This window comes from Symphalangus syndactylus, chromosome 13, assembly GCF_028878055.3.
Source record: "Symphalangus syndactylus isolate Jambi chromosome 13, NHGRI_mSymSyn1-v2.1_pri, whole genome shotgun sequence".
NCBI classification, from domain to species: Eukaryota; Metazoa; Chordata; class Mammalia; order Primates; family Hylobatidae; genus Symphalangus; species Symphalangus syndactylus.
The window spans coordinates 23,273,768-23,292,619 of NC_072435.2; the positions used below are offsets into that span (position 1 = coordinate 23,273,768).

An 18,852-nucleotide genomic window follows, 5' to 3' on the forward strand; every position below is an offset into this window, starting at 1 on the left:
TGTGCAGCGACATCCAGGGCTCTGGCCCCTGGCCCCAGTTCTGGTCACTGTCTCAGTGTCCCCACCGTCCCGTCTTCACCCCATCTTGCTCCTTTCTCTCCCTCATCCTCCTGGTCTCTCTCGAAGGCAACATCTTTTTCTCTGTGTTCCTGGTGTGTTAATAAAAATTCACGAGAGGAGTAAGAATGGTTAGCGCTGACTTTGTGCTTCACGTGAATGCGCCCGCTTTATCCTCATCGTGGAGTTTAGGCGGATGAGGGTGCATCATTAACCCCCCTTCACAGATGAGGAAACTGAGGCACAGAGTGGGAGAGTCACACATGGAGGTCTTGCATCTATGGAGTGTCTCAGCGCCTCTTTCTCTTGGTCCTCAGTCTCCGTCTCTCTTCCTCCTTCCTGTCTCCACCTGCCTCTTTGAGAAAGGCTTTTCAAAAGGCAGGGCGTGGTGGTTCACACCTGTATTCCCAGCACTTTGGGAGGCTGAGGCGGGAGGATGACCTGAGTTCAGGAGTTTGAGACCAGCCTGGGCAACATGGCAAAACCCTATCTCTACTAAAAATACAAAAAATAGCCAGGCGTGGTGGGTGCCTGTAATCCCAGCTACTCGGGAGGCTGAGGCATGAGAATCACTTGAACCTGGGAGGCGGAGGTTACAGTGAGCGGAGATCACACCCCTGCACCCCAGCCTGGGCGACACAGCGAGACTCTGTCTCAAAAAAACCAAAAATGAGGCCAGGCACGGTAGCTCACACCTGTCATCCCAGCACTTTGGGAGGCCAAGGCAGGCGGATCACGAAGTCAGGAGTTCGAGACCAGCCTGGCCAACATGATGAGACCCCCCCCACCGTCTCTACTAAAAATACAAAATTAGCCGAGTGTGGTGGTGCACACCTGTAATCCCAGCTACTCAGGAGGCTGAGGCAGGAGAATCGCTTGAACCCGGGAGGCAGAGGTTGCAGTGAGCCGAGATTGTGCTATTGATCGCGCCATTGCACTCCAGCCTGGATGACAGAGTGAGACTCAGTACCAAAAAACAAACAAACAAAAAACAAACAAAAAATGAGAAAGGCTTTTACTCTCTGCCTCCATTGCTGAGTCCCCAACATCTCAGCGTCTCTGTCTTTCTGATATCTCCGTCTCCCCATTTCTGTCCCTGGGGCCTCTCCGTCCCTGTCACTCTGCCCCGTGTCTCTGTTTGCCTGGTGCCTTTCTTCAGCTGCTGCGTCCTCTGTCTCAGAGTCTTGGTGTCTCTGTTTCTTTCCCCTCGGGGTCTCTCTGGATCTCCCCAAGTCCCTCCTACTGTCTTCCTCCTGCTCTCTGATCTCTGACTCCCAGAACCTCTCCCTCCGTCTCCAGGGCTGCCCCTCTGGTCCTCTCTGCTTCTCTGGTGTGTCTCTCTGGCTGCCTCCATCTCTGTGGATCTCCGTCTCCCTGTCTCTGTCTCAGTCTCTCCTTCACTCTGTGTGTGTCTGTGTGTCTCTCTCTCCTTCCCTTCCACTCCCTCTTCCTCCTGCCTCCACCTCTCCAGGCCCCTGTCCTGTCCCTCCGTCCGGCCTTTCTCTGCCTTTCCGTCCTCCTGCCTCCCCACCTCTCTCTGCTAGTCCTGGTCCAGCCGGACCCCCACCCACAGTCGGGCTCCAGCGCTTCAGCCTGAGTGTCTGCTCCGGCCCGTGGAGGTGGAGGGAGGGGACGCCAATGACCTCACCAGCCCCTCTCCGACCACCCCCCCTTTCCCTTTTCAACTTTTCCAACTTTTCCTTCCGTGCCCTCCTCCGAGCGCGGCGGCGTGAGCCCTGCAAGGCAGCCGCTCCGTCTGAATGGAAAAGGCAGGCAGGGAGGGTGAGTCAGGATGTGTCAGGCCGCCCTCCCCTGCCGCCTGCCCCCCGCCCGCCCGCCCCAGCCCCCTATATAACCCCCCAGGCGTCCACACTCCCTCACTGCCGCGGCCCTGCTGCTCACGGGTACATGCCTCCCCTCCCCAGGCCGCGGCCCAGCTGACCCTCGGGGCTCCCCCGGCAGCGGACAGGGAAGGGTTAAAGGCCCCCGGCTCCCTGCCCCCTGCCCTGGGGAACCCCTGGCCCTGTGGGGACATGAACTGTAAGTTGGTTCATGGGGAGGGTGGAGGGGACAGGGAGGCAGGGAGGAGAGGGACCCACGGCGGGGGTGGGAGCAGACCCCGCCGAGTCGCACAGAGAGGGACCCAGAGAGAGGCAGCCGGGGAGTCAGAGCCGGGGAGGAGAGCAGCTTCGGAGACAGGAGGCGGCGGAGGAGATGGGCAGAGAGAGACACAGACAGGCGCGGATGGAGGCAGCCAATCAGAGGCGCCGCAGGAGGGACGGGCCAGACAGGGCCCCGAGAGGGAGCGAGACGCGGAGACCGAGCAGGGGCAGGGACAGAGGGACTGGTGCCGGGAGGGAGGTGACCCCCATCAGCCCAGGCCCCAGGGAGCCCGCGGGGACCGGGAGACTCCCTGGGATCCCGGCAGAGAGGCTCCGGAGGGAAACTGAGGCAGGGTCCGCGGAGACCGGAGCAAGCCAGGGAGTAGCGACCCCAGCCAGGGGGAGGAGAGAGACTGGGCGCGGGCGGAAAGCGGGGAGAGCCGGGCAGATGCGGCCGACGGACGCGCGGACAGACCGACGGCTGGCGGGGCCAGGGGGCGGGCTGGGGGTGTGCGAGGCGCGGGCGGCCGGGGAGCGCTGATTGGCTGGCGGGTGGCCGGGTGGGCGGGGCGGCCGGGGTGGGCTGCGGGGAGCGAGCCCCCGACCCCCGCGCCCCGCGCGCCCCCCGCGCCCCCCGCCGCCAGGTCTCCCGCTCCCGCGGCCCGGCCGGGCCCGTGGCTCTGCCCCTCTCCGCCCAGGTGCGCTGCGGCCCGGCCTTCTGCCGCCCACCCAGAGGGGCTCCTGGGAGGACGTCTGAGGGGTCTCCCACGGGAGAGGTCCGTGTCTCCGGGGCTCCGTCCTGGATTCTGGCTCCTTCCCCTGCTCCCAGCCAGCTCGGGCTCCCGCGGCCCGGGGAGGGGGCAGGTTCTGGCCTGTGCCTCCCCCACCATGCCCCGCCCCGGGGCCCAGATTCCGGCGTCCGGGGGCGGACGGGAGACGCCCGGCCCGTCTACCCGCCCCGGGCCGCGTCTGCTCCGACGGGCGGGGCAGCCAGAGCCAGGGAGGGAGAGGGAAGCCCGCCTGGCCCTGCGACCTGCCCGCGGGCGTTCCACCCTGGGACTTAAGACCTCCAGCTCCATCCTCCCTAAGGCCGGGAGTCCAGGCCCCAGACCCAGGAGTCCAGACCCCAGTTCCTCCTCCCTCAGACCCAGGAGTCCAGGCCCCAGCCCCTCCTCCCCTCAGACCCAGGAGTCCAGGCCCCAGTCCCTCCTCCCTCAGACCCAGGAGTCCAGGCCCCAGCCCCTCCTCCCGCAGACCCAGGAGTCCAGGCCCCCAGCCTCTCCTCCCTCAGACCCGGGAGTCCAGGCCCCCAGCCTCTCCTCCCTCAGACCCGGGAGTCCAGGCCCCAGTTCCTCCTCCCTCAGACCCGGGAGTCCAGGCCCCAGTCCCTGCTCTCTCAGACCCAGAGTCCAGCCTGAGCTCCCTGCCTTATCCTGCCCCCAGGTGTTTGCCGCCTGGTCCTGGTCGTGCTGAGCCTGTGGCCAGATACAGCTGTCGCCCCTGGCCCACCACCTGGCCCCCCTCGAGTTTCCCCAGACCCTCGGGCCGAGCTGGACAGCACCGTGCTCCTGACCCGCTCTCTCCTGGCGGACACGCGGCAGCTGGCTGCACAGCTGGTAGGAGAGACTGGGCTGCGGCCAGCACAAGAGTGAGAGGCAGAGAGGAACTGAGAGAAGTCTGCGGGCAGGCCACTTGGAGGGGTTCTGGGTTCTCAGGTGGCAGAGTGAGGGAGGGGAAGAGTTGGGGGCCTGGCGTGGGGGATGGAGGTTGCCCCGAGGCTGGGCAGGGGCCACCTCACAGCCTTTTTTCCCTGCCAGAGGGACAAATTCCCAGCTGACGGGGACCACAACCTGGATTCCCTGCCCACCCTGGCCATGAGTGCGGGGGCACTGGGAGCTCTACAGGTAAGGGCAAGGGAGTGGGCTGGGGACAAAGTGGGAGGCAGGCAGTGAAGGGGGCGGGGAGGATGAGGGGCACAGCAGGCACTGGCTGGGTGTTCTCTGATGTCCTGGCTCTGTCCCCAGCTCCCGGGTGTGCTGACAAGGCTGCGAGCGGACCTACTGTCCTACCTGCGGCACGTTCAGTGGCTGCGCCGGGCAGGTGGCTCTTCCCTGAAAACCCTGGAGCCCGAGCTGGGCACCCTGCAGGCCCGGCTGGACCGGCTGCTGCGCCGGCTGCAGCTCCTGGTATGTCCTGGCCCCAAGACCTGACACCCCAGACCCCCACCCCTGGCCCCAAGATCCTGAGTCCTTGAAGCCTGAGACCCCAGACCTAAGTGCAACAGCCCCGCTCTGAGACCCTGACACCCTAACAGCCCTGCTCTGAGACCCTGACCCTGCAGCCCCAAGTTCCTGTGGCCCCGAGACCCTGAGGCCCTAGACCCCCAAATCCTGCCCAGAAACTTCAAATTCTCACCCCAAGACCCTGAGACTCCATCATCCATGACCTCAAAGTCCCCAAATCCCAGCCCCTAAGACCCAAGACCCCACCCTGAAGCCCAAATCCTTGGGAATTCAAATCCTCACCTCAAGACTTGGAGACCCTGGCCCCATGACATTGAAAACCGTGGACCTGGCCAGGCGTGGTGGCTCACGCCTGTAATCCCAGCACTTTGGGAGGCCGAGGCAAGTGGATCACCTTAGGTCGGGAGTTCAAGACCAGCCAGACCAACATGGCGAAACCCTGTCTCTACTAAAAATACAAAATTAGCCAGGTGTGGTGGTGCATGCCTGTAATCCCAGCTACTCGGGAGGCTGAGGCAGGAGAATCGCTTGAACCTGGGAGGCTGAGGTTGCAGTGAGCCGAGATCGTGCCATTACACTCCAGCCTGGGCAACAAGAGCAAAATTCCCTCTCTCAAAAAAAAAAAAAAAAAAAGAAGGAAAAGAAAACCATGGACCTCCAGACCCTGAGATCCTGACACCTTAAAGATCCCAGGCCCTAAGATATAAGACCCTGACCCAAAGCCAGCCTTGGGACCCCGGGCTGTACAAAACCCAAGACCTCCAGGACCTAGACCCCGAGCTCTGAGGCCCTCTGTCTCACTCCCAACATCGAAAACCCTGACACCTCAGATCCTGAGCCTGCGCCTGTACGACCCCAAGACCCTCACTTCCAAAGCCAGTCCCAAAGCCCTGAGACCAGAAGACTTCAAAGCCTGGTTCCTGGGCCTAACTCCAAAGACCCTGGATCTCAAGTTCCAACTTCTAGCTCTGAGACTCCAGCCCTCACCCATGAGAACTTGAACCCAGAGACCCCACCTCTAAGACTTCAGCCCTGAGATCCAGGGCCTGACCCTAGACTTGAGCCCACAGACCCCAGATACTGTCTCTAAAACCCCAGCTCTGGTGGGGCGCAGTGGCTCACTCCTGTAATCCCAAGGCATGGGAGGCCAAGGCAGAAGGACCTCTTGAGGCCATGAGTTTGAGACAGCCCGGGCAACATAGCAAGACTCTGTCTCTTAATTATTATTATTATTTTTTGGAGACAGAGTCTCGCGCTCTGTCGCCCAGGCTGGAGTGCAATGGTGCCATTTCGGCTCCCTGGAACCTCCACCTCCCGGGCTCAAGCGATTCTCCTGCCTCAGTCTCCTGAGTAGCTGCGACCGCAGGTGCACACTGCCATGCCCGGATAATTTTTTTGTATTTTAGTAGAGACGGGGTTTTACTGTGTTGCCCAGGCTGGTCACAAACTCCTGAGCTCAGGCCATCCGCCCGCCTCGGCCTCCCAAAGTGCTAGGATTACAGGCGTGAGCCACTGCGCCCGGCCTCTTAATTTTTTTTAACAACAACAACAACAACAAAAACCCAGCTCTGAGATGCTAGCCCTGGCAACTCTAACAGCCCCAGGCCCGATCCCTCACCTAGAACCAAGATGCCAGCCCCAGCCCTGACTCCAGACTTCACCCCCAACCCCCACACTTAGCTCTAGAAGCCCATCCTGACCCCAGCCTCAATTTTCTGAACCCCACACCCTGAAGAGCTCCCGGCCTAAACACTTCACCCCACACACCACAGTCCCCCAGTGAATATGCAGCCCCGATTCAGCCGCAGCTGCACATCAACCCTGCCCTGCACCCCCGTTGCACCCTCTACCTGTGGCTGACCTTCTCTCCTCTCCCCACAGATGTCCCGCCTGGCCCTGCCCCAGCCACCCCCAGATCCGCCGGCGCCCCCGCTGGCGCCCCCCTCCTCAGCCTGGGGGGGCATCAGGGCCGCCCACGCCATCCTGGGGGGGCTGCACCTGACACTTGACTGGGCCGTGAGGGGACTGCTGCTGCTGAAGACTCGGCTGTGACCCGGGGCCCAAAGCCACCACCGTCCTTCCAAAGCCAGATCTTATTTATTTATTTATTTCGGTACTGGGGGCGAAACAGCCAGGTGATCCCCCCGCCATTATCTCCCCCTAGTTAGAGACAGTCCTTCCGTGAGGCCTGGGGGGCATCTGTGCCTTATTTATACTTATTTATTTCAGGAGCAGGGGTGGGAGAGAGGTGGACTCCTGGGTCCCCGAGGAGGAGGGGACTGGGGTCCCGGATTCTTGGGTCTCCAAGAAGTCTGTCCACAGACTTCTGCCCTGGCTCCTCCCCCTCTAGGCCTGGGCAGGAATATATATTATTTATTTAAGCAATTACTTTTCATGTTGGGGTGGGGAGGGAGGGGAAAGGGAAGCCTGGGTTTTTGTACAAAAATGTGAGAAACCTTTGTGAGACAGAGAACAGGGAATTAAACGTGTCATACATATCCACTTGAGGGCGATTTGTCTGAGAGCTGGGGCTGGATGCTCGGGTAACTGGGGCAGGGCAGGTGGAGGGGAGACCTCCATTCGGGTGGAGGTCCCGAGTGGGTGGGGCAGCGACTGGGAGATGGGTCGGTCACCCAGACAGCTCTGTGGAGGCAGGGTCTGAGCCTCGTCTGGGGCCCTCACGGTCACCCAGACAGCTCTGTGGAGGCAGGGTCTGAGCCTTGCCTGGGGCCCCGCACTGCATAGGGCTGTTTGTTTGTTTTTTGAGATGGAGTCTCACTCTGTTGCCTAGGCTGGAGTGCAGTGCAGCAATCTAAGCTCACTGCAACCTCCACCTCCCGGGTTCAAGCAATTCTCCTGCCTCAGCCTCCCGATTAGCTGGGATCACAGGTGTGCACCACCACGCCCAGCTAATTATTTATTTCTTTTGTATTTTTAGTAGAGACAGGGTTTCATCATGTTGACCAGGCCGGTTTCAAACTCCTGACCTCAGGTGATCCTCCTGCCTCGGCCTCCCAAAGTGTTGGGATTACAGGTGCGAACCACCACACCTGACCCATAGGTCTTCAATAAATATTTAATGGAAGGTTCCAGAAGTCACCCTGTGATTAACGGTACCCGTGTGGGACAAAGCTGCAAGGTCAAGATGCTTCATTATGGCTGTATTCACCATAGCAAACTGGAAACAATCTAGCTATCCAACAGTGAGGGTTAAGCAACATGGCACATCTGTGGATGGAATGCCACGCAGCCGCGCAGAGCAGGGACTATCATTCAGGGAGGCTAAGGAGAGGGGCTTGCTTTGGATATAGAAAGACATCCTGACATTGGCCAGGCATGGTGGCTCACGCCTGTAATCCTAGCACTTTGGGAGGACGAAGCGAGTGGATCACTGAAGTCCAAGAGTTCAAGACCAGCCTGGGAGACGTGGCAAAACCCTGTCTCAAAAAAGAAAGAACGATGTCCTGACATGAAACAGCAGGCTACAAAACCACTGCATGCTGTGATCCCAATTTTGTGTTTTTCTTTCTATATATGGATTAAAAAAAAAAAAGAATCCCAAAGGGAAACACGCCAAAATGTTGACAATGACTGTCTCCAGGTCAAAGGAGAGAGGTGGGATTGTGGGTAACTTTTAGTGTTTATGATTGTCTGTATTTTACAGAATTTCTGCCATGACTGTGTATTTTGCATGACACATTTTAAAAATAATAAACACTATTTTTAGAATAACAGAATATCAGCCTCCTCCCCTCCAAAAATAAGCCCTCAGGAGGGGACAAAGTTGACCACGGATTGAACCTCTCAGGGCTGTGCACTAAGTGTGGGCTTTTTACTGACACAATTCTCCTAGGCTCTTGAATACGCCCAGTTTTACAGGTGAGGGAACTGAGTCTCAGACAGGGAGTGGGGCCTCTGTTGCACAAAGTCACACAGCTAGGGAGAGGTGGAAGTGGGATTCGGCGCCATGTCTGGCTCTTTCCTAAAGCTCTCTCTGCGAGTCTGTGTTGAGGAATCCTTGGCCACAGGCGCACACATGAGATATGGAAAAACAGGTTCAGTAAGGATTTGGGTCTTACCCAGGGCCTAGAGAAGGGTCAATGGCAGAGTAGGGATGATAATTCAAATGCTTTAGTTACTTTTCCCTTTACAATAACCCAGACAGACTTCCAGGGGCCCCGTGTTGTCACTAGTTTGAGTTTGGGGTTGGGGGTGCCCATCCTGGGCCCGGAGTTTCGATTCACCCATCTTAGCCCTCAAGACTCCTGGCTGGCCGGGCGCTGTGGCTCATGCCTGTAATCCCAGCACTTTGGGAGGCTGAGGCGGGTGGATCACTTGAGGTCGGGAGTTCAAGGCCAGCCTGACCAACATGGAGAAACCCTGTCTCTACTAAAAACACAATCCAGCTACTCGGAAGGCTGAGGCACGAGAATCGCTCAAACCCAGGAGGCGGGGGTTGCGGTGAGCCGAGATCACGCCACAAACAGCCCTATGCAGTGCGGGGCCCCAGGCGAGGCTCAGACCCTGCCTCCACAGAGCTGTGTGGGTGATCGGGCCTCCGTGGAGGCAGGGTCTGAGCCTTGCCTGGGGCCCCACACCGCATAGGGCTGTTTGTTTGTTTGTTTTTGAGATGGAGTCTTGCTCTGTTGCCTAGGCTGGAGTGCAGTGTGGCAATCTAAGCTCACTGCCTGGGCAACAAGAGTGAAATTCCGTCTCAAAAACAAAAAACAAACAAACAAAAAACTCCAGGCTGTATCCCTGGAGGAGAAGAGAACCAAGGTCCCCGGAGAGTTCCTGGAAGAGGCCCCTGTGTGTCCGATGAGGTCACAAAGCCCCTCCACCAGAGGCTCCTCCCCCAGACCCCTGCTGTCCACCCTGGCAGGGCCATGGCAGAGGCCCGTGTCTCCCAGCCTGGGGCATCCCCACGCTCTGTAACGCTGAGCTCCAGGCACCCGTGAAGCCCCAGGGGTCAAGGCTGGTGGGCCGGGGCTGGGAGGCCTGCACGCCTGGGTTCTGGGTCCCTAAACCAGTACCCATCCACCACAGCCACCATGATCTGGCTTCGAAACAGGAGGTGCCTTGAGCCGCCCCAGGGCACCCCGAAGTGGGTCCCCGTTCTGGGGGAGCTGCAAAAGACCCTCCAGAAGGGCGAGTACCTGCCCCTCCGTCCGCTGCCCATGTTCGAGAGTAACTTTGTTCAGGTCTCCAGTTCCCAGTGCCCCGGGGCTGAGAGGGACAGAGGGGAAGCAAGGCCTCCCATGCTGGGGGATCTTGAGAGGGAATGGGATTTAGCAGTCCCTATGTGGGGGACGATCAGGCTGCGGCTGCTGGAGGAAGGAGTGGTCCCAGCCCCTCTCCCTGGCTGTCCCAGGTGACCCATCAAGGGGGCCCAGTGTTTGTGAATCACAGAACCAACCGGCTGGCCATGGGCGTGGCCGCCTCCCTGCCCGGCCTGGTGTTGCCTGACATCTTGCTGACCGGCCAGCCCGCCGAGGACAGGGACTGCTCCGGCCTCGTGCTGACCAGGTGCCGCATCCCCCAACCCCTCGGCCGCCCCCTCCACCCCTCCTGCTCTAGACGCTCCGCTCCCCCTCTCCCAGGATGATCCCCCTGGACCTCGTCCACCTCTGCGTCCATGACCTCTCTGCCTGGCGCCTGAAGCTGCGCCTGGTCTCGGGCCGCCAGTACTACCTGGCCCTGGACGCCCCCGACAATGAGGTGGGCTTCCTGTTCCACTGCTGGGTCCGCCTCATCAACCTGCTTCAGGAGCCGGCTCCCACCTGGGCCCCCAGGACCATGCGCACGGCCCCCCTGGATGAGCCCCTGGCCAAAGCGCCTGCCTCCACCTGGCACCTGCAGGTGGGATCCCAGCTCCACAGACCAGGGCATGGCAGGCCCCAGGAACCCTCCGGCCAGATCCAGAGGGGACTGGGACCAAGAGCCCAAAGTCTAGGCCGGGGGCCTGGACCCCTGAGTCAGGGAGGAGGAGCTGGGGGCCTGGACTCCTGGGTCTGAGGGAGGAGGGGCTGGGGGTCTGGACTCCCGGGTCTGAGGGAGGAGGGGCTGGGGGCCTGGACTCCCGGGTCTGAGGGAGGAGGGTCTGGGGGTCTGGACTCCTGGGTCTGAGGGAGGAGGGGCTGGGGGCCTGGACTCCCGGGTCTGAGGGAGGAGGGTCTGGGGGTCTGGACTCCTGGGTCTGAGGGAGGAGGGGCTGGGGGCCTGGACTCCTTGGTCTGAGGGAGGAGGGGCTGAGGGCCTGGACTCCTGGGTCTGAGGGAGGAGGGGCTGGGGGCCTGGACTCCTGGGTCTGAGGGAGGAGGGGCTGGGGGCCTGGACTCCTGGGTCTGAGGGAGGAGGGGCCGGGGGCCTGGACCCCTGAGTCAGGGAGGAGATGCTGGGGGCCTGGAATCCTGGGTCTGATGGAGGAGGAGCTGGGGGCCTGGACTCCTGGGTCTGAGGGAGGAGGTGCCGGGTCTGGACTCCTGGGTCTGAGGGAGGAGGGGCTGCGGGCCTGGAATCCTGGGTCTGAGGGAGGAGGGGCTGGGGTCCTGGACTCCTGGGTCTGAGGAAGGAGGTGCCGGGTCTGGACTCCTGGGTCTGAGGGAGGAGGGGCCGGGTCTGGACTCCTGGGTCTGAGGGAGGAGGGGCTGGGGGTCTGGACTCCTGGGTCTGAGGGAGGAGGGGCTGGGGGTCTGGACTCCTGGGTCTGAGGGAGGAAGGGCTGGGGTCCTGGACTCCTGGGTCTGAAGGTGGAAGTGCCGGGTCTGGACTCCTGGGTCTGAGGGAGGAGGAGCCGGATTGCCGGGTCCTGGGAGCAGGAGGGGGCCTAGGCCTCTGGCTGGGTAGGTTATGGAGATGTGGAAGCCCGGGCCCCTGCTGCCTCCCTCTATCTCTGCAGGAGCAGCCCAGCAGCAGACATGCAGGTGAGCAGGCCCTGCTGTTCTTCCGGACCTCTGGGTTCTCCCCCTCGCAGGGACAGAGCTGCACCCTTCGGCTCTTCCCCCTCCCTTGGTGGGGCCCTCCACAAGCTCCTGGGGTAGGTCCTGGTGCCCTCCCCTGGGGTCCCTGACCCAGGATATCACCTCTCTTCCCAGTCAGGGTTGCTGAGCACAACTTTCCTTATAAGACGGTGGCCGCTCAGAGACAGAGGAAGGCCGAGGTGAGCCGGCCGGGCAGTGTGGGCCCGCGGGGCTGCCCCTGTCTAACCATACCTTCCCTGCCCACTCCAGGCATTCAGGCGCAGTTTCAAGTCTCAGGCCGTGGGCGACTCTGTGCCCCTCATCTGGTCGCAGCTGGAGCATGCCGATGTCAGGAAGAAACCTGCAGAAAAGAAGTGGGCGTGGGGTCTTGTTGCCGGTGGGTGGGTGGGAGAAGGTGGGAGACCCCAGCCCAGATGCCACCAAAGTCCCACGGTATTGCTCCTGCAGGTCCCACTCAGACCCCTGTCCCGACAGAACTCACACCCAAATCTGCTTTTCTGGTAAGATCAACCCACCCCACCCCCTGCCACACTGTGTGGCTCTGGTTCCTGCCCCAAAGGGCTCAGACTGCTCCCCCATCCAGAGAAGACCAGCATCTCCATCTGGACCATCTTCAGCATCATTTCCAGCACTGCCAACCAGACACGGTCCTCTCCAAAGGCCAGCCTTATACCCGGGGCAGGGCCCAGGCCCCAGAGCTGAGGGAGGAGGGGCTGGATGCCTGGACTCCTGGGTCTGAGGCAGGAGGGGTGGGGGCCTGGACTCCTGAGTCTGAGGGAGGAGGGACTGGGGGCCTGGACTCCTGAGTCTGAGGGAAGAGGGAGCAGGGGTCTGCCCTCCCGGGTCTGGGGTCTCCATGCATCCTGACCATGCATCCTCTCCCCCCTGTCCACCTACAGGCCTGCACATCTGCATCTGATGAGGCCACAGGCCAGGGACATGTGGTTGAGAGCCCTTCACACTGTGTCTCAGCCGACAGCCCTGATTGCTTCTTTCTGGGCTCCTGCAGCTCCCTGGACCCGTGCCTGCGGCATCAGGACATGGAAGACGTCACGGACTCTGAGGGCAGCACTTTGTTGTCTGCTGCCTCCGGCTTGGCTCCCTATCCCTCTGCTGCTTGCCTCTCCACACCCCACTCTTCCATCCCCAGGGGCAGGGAAAAGGCCAGGCCTATGGGCTCCCACCAGGGGCCGGGGTCGCCACCCTGCCAGAAGGCCCCATCTGGCCCCGTCACATCTTTTGAGGCACCATTCCTCGTTGACCAGTCCCAGAAGCTCCCAGCTGTACCCGCTTCACCGTGGAAACCCCCACCTGGATTGGCTCCTCCCCAGAAGGCCCCAGCTGCATCAGCTCCTCCCCGGAAGGCCCCCGCTGTACCTGCTCCATCCCAGAAGGCTCCAGCCATACCTGCTCCATCCCAGAAGGCCTCAGCTGCATCAGCTCCTCCCCAGAAGGCCCCAGCTGTACCTGCTCCATCCTGGAAGGCCTCAGCTGCATCAGCTCCTCCCCAGAAGGCCCCAGCTGTACCTACCATTCCCCAGAAGGCTGTGTCCCCCACCGCTCCAAAGAGGAAATCTCTGCTCCTCCCTGCCCCATCCCAGAAGGCTCTGCCAACCTCACCTACCCAATACCAGATAGCGCTGGGCCCGCCTGCCTCACGGGGGAAGCTCCCTGGCGATTTTGACGTGTTGCCAACAGGAATTCCTGGAAGAGCCGTGCTGGAGAGAAGCCAGTCTGGAGGGAAACCAGAGCCGGCGGTAACGGTGCGCACCCAGGAGACAGACGTGGTGGAGATGACGACTCAGGCCAAGTCCCCGGAGTCGCCCTTCACCGTGACCAAGATGGAGTCCAAGGACATCCTGATTAGCCAATCCGAGGAGGTGACCCTGGAGGCCCTCAGGGGTGACAGGAAGTTGGAGGACCGGGCCCACTGGGCGAAGCTTAAAGAGAGGTCCCTGGACCTGCCTGGCGTGAGATCCAAGGAGTTGGAGCAGCGGAAGAGATGGGTCAAGACGAAGGAGCTGGCCGTCGAGGGCCCCTCCCAGGAGCACAGCAGGCCCTTCTCTGCGGAAGCGCCCACCCTCGCCAAGGTCATGATCATGGCCAACTCCAAAGAGCAGCACTCGAAACCCGCTTTGGTCTCACTTCCCTCCTGGCTCTTGGTGACATCGCAGGCGTCTGCCACATCAATGATGGCTTCCATGCCCTCCCGCCCAGGCCAGCTGTCCTCACTGGAGGGGAAGCCAGTGGTGGTCAGAGGGCAGCCAGAGTCGCACACCTGGTTGAAGGAGGGCAAGCGGCAATGGGGCGAGATGGAGGAACCACCCTGGGACCCCGAGGGGCCACCCAATGTGCCCTTTCACTCCAAGCCCACCTCTGCCAGTCTGAAGAGGGGAGGAATCTCCCAGGCGCCTATCCCCCTGCCCACCGCCCGGTGGGAGGACTTCCTGCCATCGCCCCTCTCGGAGAGCCCCATCTCAAAGATGGAGGCCACAGCCAGGGCATCCCAGCAGCCCAAGAGGGCGTTGCAGGAGCCTGTGAGGATGCCAGCCCAGCACCCCCTGGCCACTGTGGGGTCGTCTTCAGAAATTCTTTTGCCCATGCTCTTAGAACTTGAAACTCTGAGGAACACGGCCACCAAGGCAGAGGAGATACAGGAGGAATCAGGCGTCTTTAACCTTCCACCCAGGTAGCGGGGGTTAGCAGCTAGCATTTACTGTGAGCTCTGCTATTTATGAGATAGAGATGATCACTCCTTCCTTTCACTTTTTTTTTTTTTTTTTTGACAGGGTCTCACTCTGTCACCCAGGCTGGAGTGCGGTGGTATGATCTTGGCTCACTGCAACCTCCGCCTCCTGGGTTCAAGCAATTCTCCTGCCTCAGCCTCCTGAGTAGCTGGGATTACAGGCATGCGCCACCATGCCCAGCTAATTTTTGTATTTTTAGTAGAGACGGGGTTTCACCATGTTGGCCAGGCTGGTCTTGAACTGCTGACCTCAAGTGATCTGCCCGCCTCAGCCTCCCAAAGTGCTGGGATTACAGGCGTGAGCCACCACGCCCGGCCCCCTTTCACTCTGATATATAGTGAGTGCCAACTCTGTGCCAGGCATTGTTCTAGGCAGTGGGGATACAGCGTCCGACCATGGGGCTGGTGGTGGTGGGATGTGCTCCTGACTTCTAGCAGGTAGAGACCAGGGATGCTGCTCAGCATCCTACAGTGCACAGGACAAGCCCCACCACAGCCCAGGTGGTCTAGGGAGCCCTCATTGAGCTGGGGTTGTTTGTGTGAAGACCTGGAGGAGAGGACGGAGGAAGCCATGAGGACAGCTGGGGGGAAAGCATCCCAGTGGAAGGAACAGCCACTGCAGTCCCTGAGGCAGGAGTGTTTGTAATATGCTGGGCCACGGGGATCCTGGGGTGGGAAATGCGGGCAGAGGCGCAGCAGGGGGGCGCCCATCATGGAGGACTTTGCAGACAATTTTAGGGACTTTGGCTTTGACTCTGAGTGAGCTGGAGGGTTTGGAGCAGAAGAATGATGGAGACTGACTTATGTGTGAAGAGGCTGCCTCTGGCTGGGGCGTGGAGGATGTAGAGGGGGCAAGAGTGGGCGCCTGGAGGACAGAAAAGGCCACAAAGACCCCATTTCCATGAAATGTCCGTAACAGGCCGACCCGTAGAGACAGAAAGTGAATCGTTGGAGGCCAGGGGTCTAGTGTGGAGGAAGTGGGAGTGACTACTCATGGGTTGGAGGTCCCCTCCCCTCCCCTCCCCTCCCCTCCTCTTCTCTTTTCTGACGGAGTCTTGCTCTGTCGCCCAGGCTGGAGTGCAGTGGCGCAATCTCAGCTCACTGCAACCTCTGCCTCCTGGGTTCAAGCAATTCTCCTGTCAGCCTCTTGAGGAGCCGAGTAGCCGGGATTACAGGCGCGCACCACCACGCCCGGCTAATTTTTGTATTTTTAGTGGAGATGGAGTTTCGCCATGTTGGCCAGGCTGGTCTCGAACCCCTGACCTCAGGTGATCTGCCTGCCTTGGCCTCCCAAAAGTGTTGGGATTACAGACGTGAGCCACCGTGCCCAGCCAGGTTGGAGGTTTCTTTTTGGGTGATACAAATGCCCTGGAACTAGATAGGGGTGGTTGCATGACATTGTGAATGTGCCAAATGCCACTTTAAGGAGTACATTAAAAAATGGTGACAAGTTTGGGCAAAAGTGCAAGACCTCATCTCTACAAAATATGAAAACCAAAAAAGTTGGTGGTTCACGCCTGTAATCCCAGCACTTTGGAAGGCCGAGGAGGGTGGATCACGAGGTCAGGATTTCAAGACCAGCCTGGCCAGGATGGTGAAACCCCATCTCTACTAAAAATACAAAAATTAGCCGGGCATGGCGACGGGTTGCAGTGAGCTGAGATCGTGCCACTGCACTCCAGCCTGGGCAACAGAGCGAGACTCCGTGTCAAAAAAAAAAAAGTTAGCTAGGCATGGTGCCACGTGCCTGTGGTCCCAGCTACTCTGGAGGCTGAGGTGTGAGGATTGCTTGAGCTGGGAAGTTGAGGCTGCAGTGACCCACCATCGTGCCACTGCACTCCAGCCTGGGCAATAGAGTGAGACCCTGTTTCTTTTTTTCTTTTCTTTTCTTTTTTTTAGAGATGGGGTTTCGCCATGTTGGCCAGGCTAGTCTCGAACTCCTGACCTCAGGTGATCCATCCGGCCTCCCAAAGTGCTGGGATTACAGGGGTGAGCTCTATTGCCAGGCTAGAGTGCAGTGGTGTGATCATGGCTCATGGCAGCCTTCATCTTCCTGGGCTCAAGTGATCCTCCTGCCTCAGCCTCCAAAAGCCCAGCCAAGTTTTTGATTTTTTTGTAGAAAAGAAGTCTCACATGTTGCCCAGGCTGAAGCGCAGTGATGCCATCACAGCTCACTGCAGCCTCAAGGTACCCAGGCTCGGGTGATTCTCCTGCTTCAGCCTCCTGAGTAGCTGGAACCACGGGCACGCGCCAACACGCCTGGCTAATTTTGGTTTTTTTTTGTAGAGATGGGGTTTCACCATGTTGTCCAGGCTAGTTTCAGACTCCTGGGCTCAAGCAATCCTCCCGCCTCTGCCCCACAAAATGCTAGGATTACAGGCATGAGCCACCGCACCTGGCCGGGATTCTTAATTCGTACATTTGGCTGTCAGTGTGAACAATCCTGAGTCAGGCCTGATATTAACCAGGCAGGAGGGAGAGAAGCTTAGCAGGGATCTAGAGGTGAAACCACCTGCCCAGATTCCAGTTACTTGTCTGCCCATAGAGCCAAGACTCATTGATTCCGCCTCAGATTTATTGTGCATTTACTACTGCCAGGCTCTGCCCCAGGCAGATACAACAGGGAGCCAAACACACAGCAAGACCCGCCCTGGGGGACGCTCTCCTAAGCCAGGCATCTGCAGCTCTTAAAGCCCTGGGTACCCCTCTCTCCCCACCCTGTCCCCCAAAGCTCTCTCTGGCTTGCTTTCTCCCTGCAGCCTGCAGCACTCCCAGCACTGAGTAGCCGGATGCGGGGACTTAATCCCAGTCGGAAACTGTCCAGAGGAGCCCAGCACTGCCAGGTACCCTTTAAGACCCTGGAGATCTGCCTTAGACCTGGGGGCGGGGGGGGGGAGGGGGTCGAGGTGGGAAGGCGGGAGGGAAGAGGGGGGCCGGAGGGGGGTAACGGGGGGAGGACGGGGGGGCGGGGGGGTTCCCAGGAGCCCAGACCCCACCGCCGCTCTTTCCTCTTAACCCCACAGGCCCCCAGGGTTCTATGCGCACCGACTGTAAGAAGCGGAATGTTGAAAGGCCGCTTGGGGGGATTTGCCCCGTCTGGTAGATACCAGAACTATGGATATGCCTTTATATATTGGGGGGCGTGGGGGCGGGGGCGAGCCCGTGGAGCCGCCCAGCTTCGCAGAGATTAAAGCTTGAGCCTGAGACTCAGCGAGTCCCACCTCAGTGCCTGTGTGCACGCGCTGGCCCCCGAGGGGGCGTCGGGGCAGCAAGGGGTGGGGTGGGGGCGCCCCTACCAGTCCCGTGGTGCACGACGGCTCCCATTGGCTGGGGCTCGGGCTTCCTAGCCAATCCGGCCGCGGAGTGCGTTTCTCCTGAGCCGGGTGGGACCGCACCCCGCGGACTCAGAAGCGAACGGCACCCGAGGACCATCGCACAGCAGATCCAGTGGCCGCCAACGTCAGGCTGGTGAGGGCACGACGGGTCGGGTTCAGGGGCGGGGGTCAGGATGGGGGGACGGGTCGGAGCGAGGGCGCCCCCTCGGCCCCACGGAGTCCCCGTCCCGTCCCGCAGGAGTTGCCTCCTTCGTGGATGTTGGATGTGGAAGCCCAGGAGCCCCCCAAGGGGAAATGGTCGACGCCGCCCTTTGACCCGCGCTTCCCCAACCAGAACCAGACCCGTAACTGCTACCAGAACTTCCTGGGTGAGATCTGCTCAGCCAGGTTATGCGGGGAGGAGGGTGTGACAAGGGAAGGCAGGGAGGGGCACCCCCACCCTAAGTCCCGCGGAGGCCGTTAGAGTGGGAGGCAGGGCGGGTCTGGGTTGGTGGGGGCGGGGCCGGGTTGGTGGGGGCGGGGCCTGGGCGAGAAAAGGCGGGGCTGAGCCTGGAGGGGCGGGGCGAGGTTGGTAGGGGCGAGGCCTGATCTGGAAGGTGTGGGGCCGAGTCGTGAAGGTGCGGGGCGAGGTAGGTAGGGGCAGGGTCTGGCTAGGAGTAGCAGCGTGAGGGAGGTAGGGGTTGGGGCCTGGCTGGGAGGGGCGGGACGGAGGCCTCGAGGGGAGAGGGAGGCGGGGCGAAGCAGCGAAGGACTGGGGGGCACGGAGTAGTGGAGGGGCGGGTGCTGTCCTGGAATGGGCGTGGCTTGCCGCGTGACCCCCGCCCCCCACAGACTACCACCGCTGCCTCAAGACCAGGACCCGCCGCGGGAAGAGCACGCAGCCCTGCGAGTACTATTTCCGCGTGTACCACTCGCTGTGCCCCATCAGCTGGGTGAGTCGGCAGAGGCAGCGCCGGGCCAGGCGTGCTGAGGGCTCGGCCGAGGCTGAGCCGGCGTCCCGCTCCCTGCCTTTCTGCTTCTCAGGTGCAGAGCTGGAACGAGCAGATCAAGAACGGGACTTTCGCCGGCAAAATCTGACTGCCCGAGCGCGGCTTCCTCTGGAGATGCAGTGACCCTGCATCTTTTTGTCTCGCGGAGCCCCGGTCTCGGTTATCCACCCCTACCTCCCAGTGTCTAAGCCACGAGTAATGTTATGCTGTTGCTGATGTTTCTTCTTAATGCCCAGCCAGCGATGCGTCGTGGTGGTGGTGGGGATCCTCCCCGTGCCTGTGTCCAGGCTAACACTGCTTTTTCCGATAAGGGGCAGGTGGAGCACTGCTGCTCCATCAGGTAGAGACGGTAGTCAGGGCCCTAAGATAGGAAGCCGAGTGCCTCCCGTCCCCCTTCTCC

At 60.7% G+C, this 18,852-nt stretch overlaps 3 protein-coding genes across 4 annotated transcripts; all 3 read left to right on the plus strand.

The window, feature by feature from the left end:
- The first annotated feature begins 355 nt into the window (after positions 1-355).
- On the plus strand, positions 356-8,094 carry IL11 (interleukin 11). Of its 2 annotated transcripts, XM_055237224.2 has the most exons (5): positions 356-2,097; positions 3,603-3,775; positions 3,977-4,063; positions 4,184-4,345; positions 6,284-8,094. In XM_055237224.2, exons 1-5 carry the CDS (start codon positions 1,818-1,820, stop codon positions 6,452-6,454), a joined length of 873 nt encoding a protein of 290 aa, XP_055093199.2. In that variant the 5' UTR covers positions 356-1,817; the 3' UTR covers positions 6,455-8,094. The 2 variants fall into 2 exon arrangements, with proteins under 2 accessions (XP_055093199.2, XP_055093202.1); XM_055237227.2 differs by lacking the exons at positions 356-2,097; positions 3,603-3,775 and adding an exon at positions 3,794-3,874 and having other exon boundaries at positions 6,284-6,779.
- A 1,165-nt stretch (positions 8,095-9,259) lies between these two features.
- Positions 9,260-17,270, plus strand: GARIN5B (golgi associated RAB2 interactor family member 5B). The gene is made up of 11 exons (XM_055237124.2): positions 9,260-9,603; positions 9,774-9,928; positions 10,003-10,261; positions 11,301-11,325; positions 11,497-11,561; positions 11,632-11,735; positions 11,830-11,882; positions 11,966-12,042; positions 12,282-14,071; positions 16,888-16,971; positions 17,152-17,270. The coding sequence occupies exons 1-10, from the start codon at positions 9,454-9,456 to the stop codon at positions 16,907-16,909; spliced, it is 2,700 nt and encodes an 899-aa protein (XP_055093099.1). The 5' UTR covers positions 9,260-9,453; the 3' UTR covers positions 16,910-16,971; positions 17,152-17,270.
- Positions 17,271-17,411: 141 nt separating this feature from the next.
- COX6B2 (cytochrome c oxidase subunit 6B2) lies at positions 17,412-18,656 on the plus strand. The gene is made up of 4 exons (XM_055237545.1): positions 17,412-17,596; positions 17,702-17,831; positions 18,295-18,395; positions 18,487-18,656. The coding sequence occupies exons 2-4, from the start codon at positions 17,720-17,722 to the stop codon at positions 18,538-18,540; spliced, it is 267 nt and encodes an 88-aa protein (XP_055093520.1). The 5' UTR covers positions 17,412-17,596; positions 17,702-17,719; the 3' UTR covers positions 18,541-18,656.
- Positions 18,657-18,852: the final 196 nt, after the last annotated feature.

Excerpts from the sequence above, each read along its gene's own strand:
- IL11 (XM_055237224.2), top strand. The coding sequence starts at position 1,818 with ATGGAAAAGGCAGGCAGGGAGGGTGAGTCAGGATGTGTCAGGCCGCCC. Across the intron at positions 3,776-3,976 it reads GGCAGCTGGCTGCACAGCTG|AGGGACAAATTCCCAGCTGA; the intron begins GTAGGAGAGACT and ends TTTCCCTGCCAG. Across the intron at positions 4,064-4,183 it reads GGGCACTGGGAGCTCTACAG|CTCCCGGGTGTGCTGACAAG; the intron begins GTAAGGGCAAGG and ends CTCTGTCCCCAG.
- GARIN5B (XM_055237124.2), top strand. The coding sequence starts at position 9,454 with ATGATCTGGCTTCGAAACAGGAGGTGCCTTGAGCCGCCCCAGGGCACC. Across the intron at positions 11,326-11,496 it reads GCCCAGCAGCAGACATGCAG|TCAGGGTTGCTGAGCACAAC; the intron begins GTGAGCAGGCCC and ends CTCTCTTCCCAG. Across the intron at positions 11,883-11,965 it reads CACCCAAATCTGCTTTTCTG|AGAAGACCAGCATCTCCATC; the intron begins GTAAGATCAACC and ends TCCCCCATCCAG.
- COX6B2 (XM_055237545.1), top strand. The coding sequence starts at position 17,720 with ATGTTGGATGTGGAAGCCCAGGAGCCCCCCAAGGGGAAATGGTCGACG. Across the intron at positions 17,832-18,294 it reads CTGCTACCAGAACTTCCTGG|ACTACCACCGCTGCCTCAAG; the intron begins GTGAGATCTGCT and ends CGCCCCCCACAG. Across the intron at positions 18,396-18,486 it reads CGCTGTGCCCCATCAGCTGG|GTGCAGAGCTGGAACGAGCA; the intron begins GTGAGTCGGCAG and ends TCTGCTTCTCAG.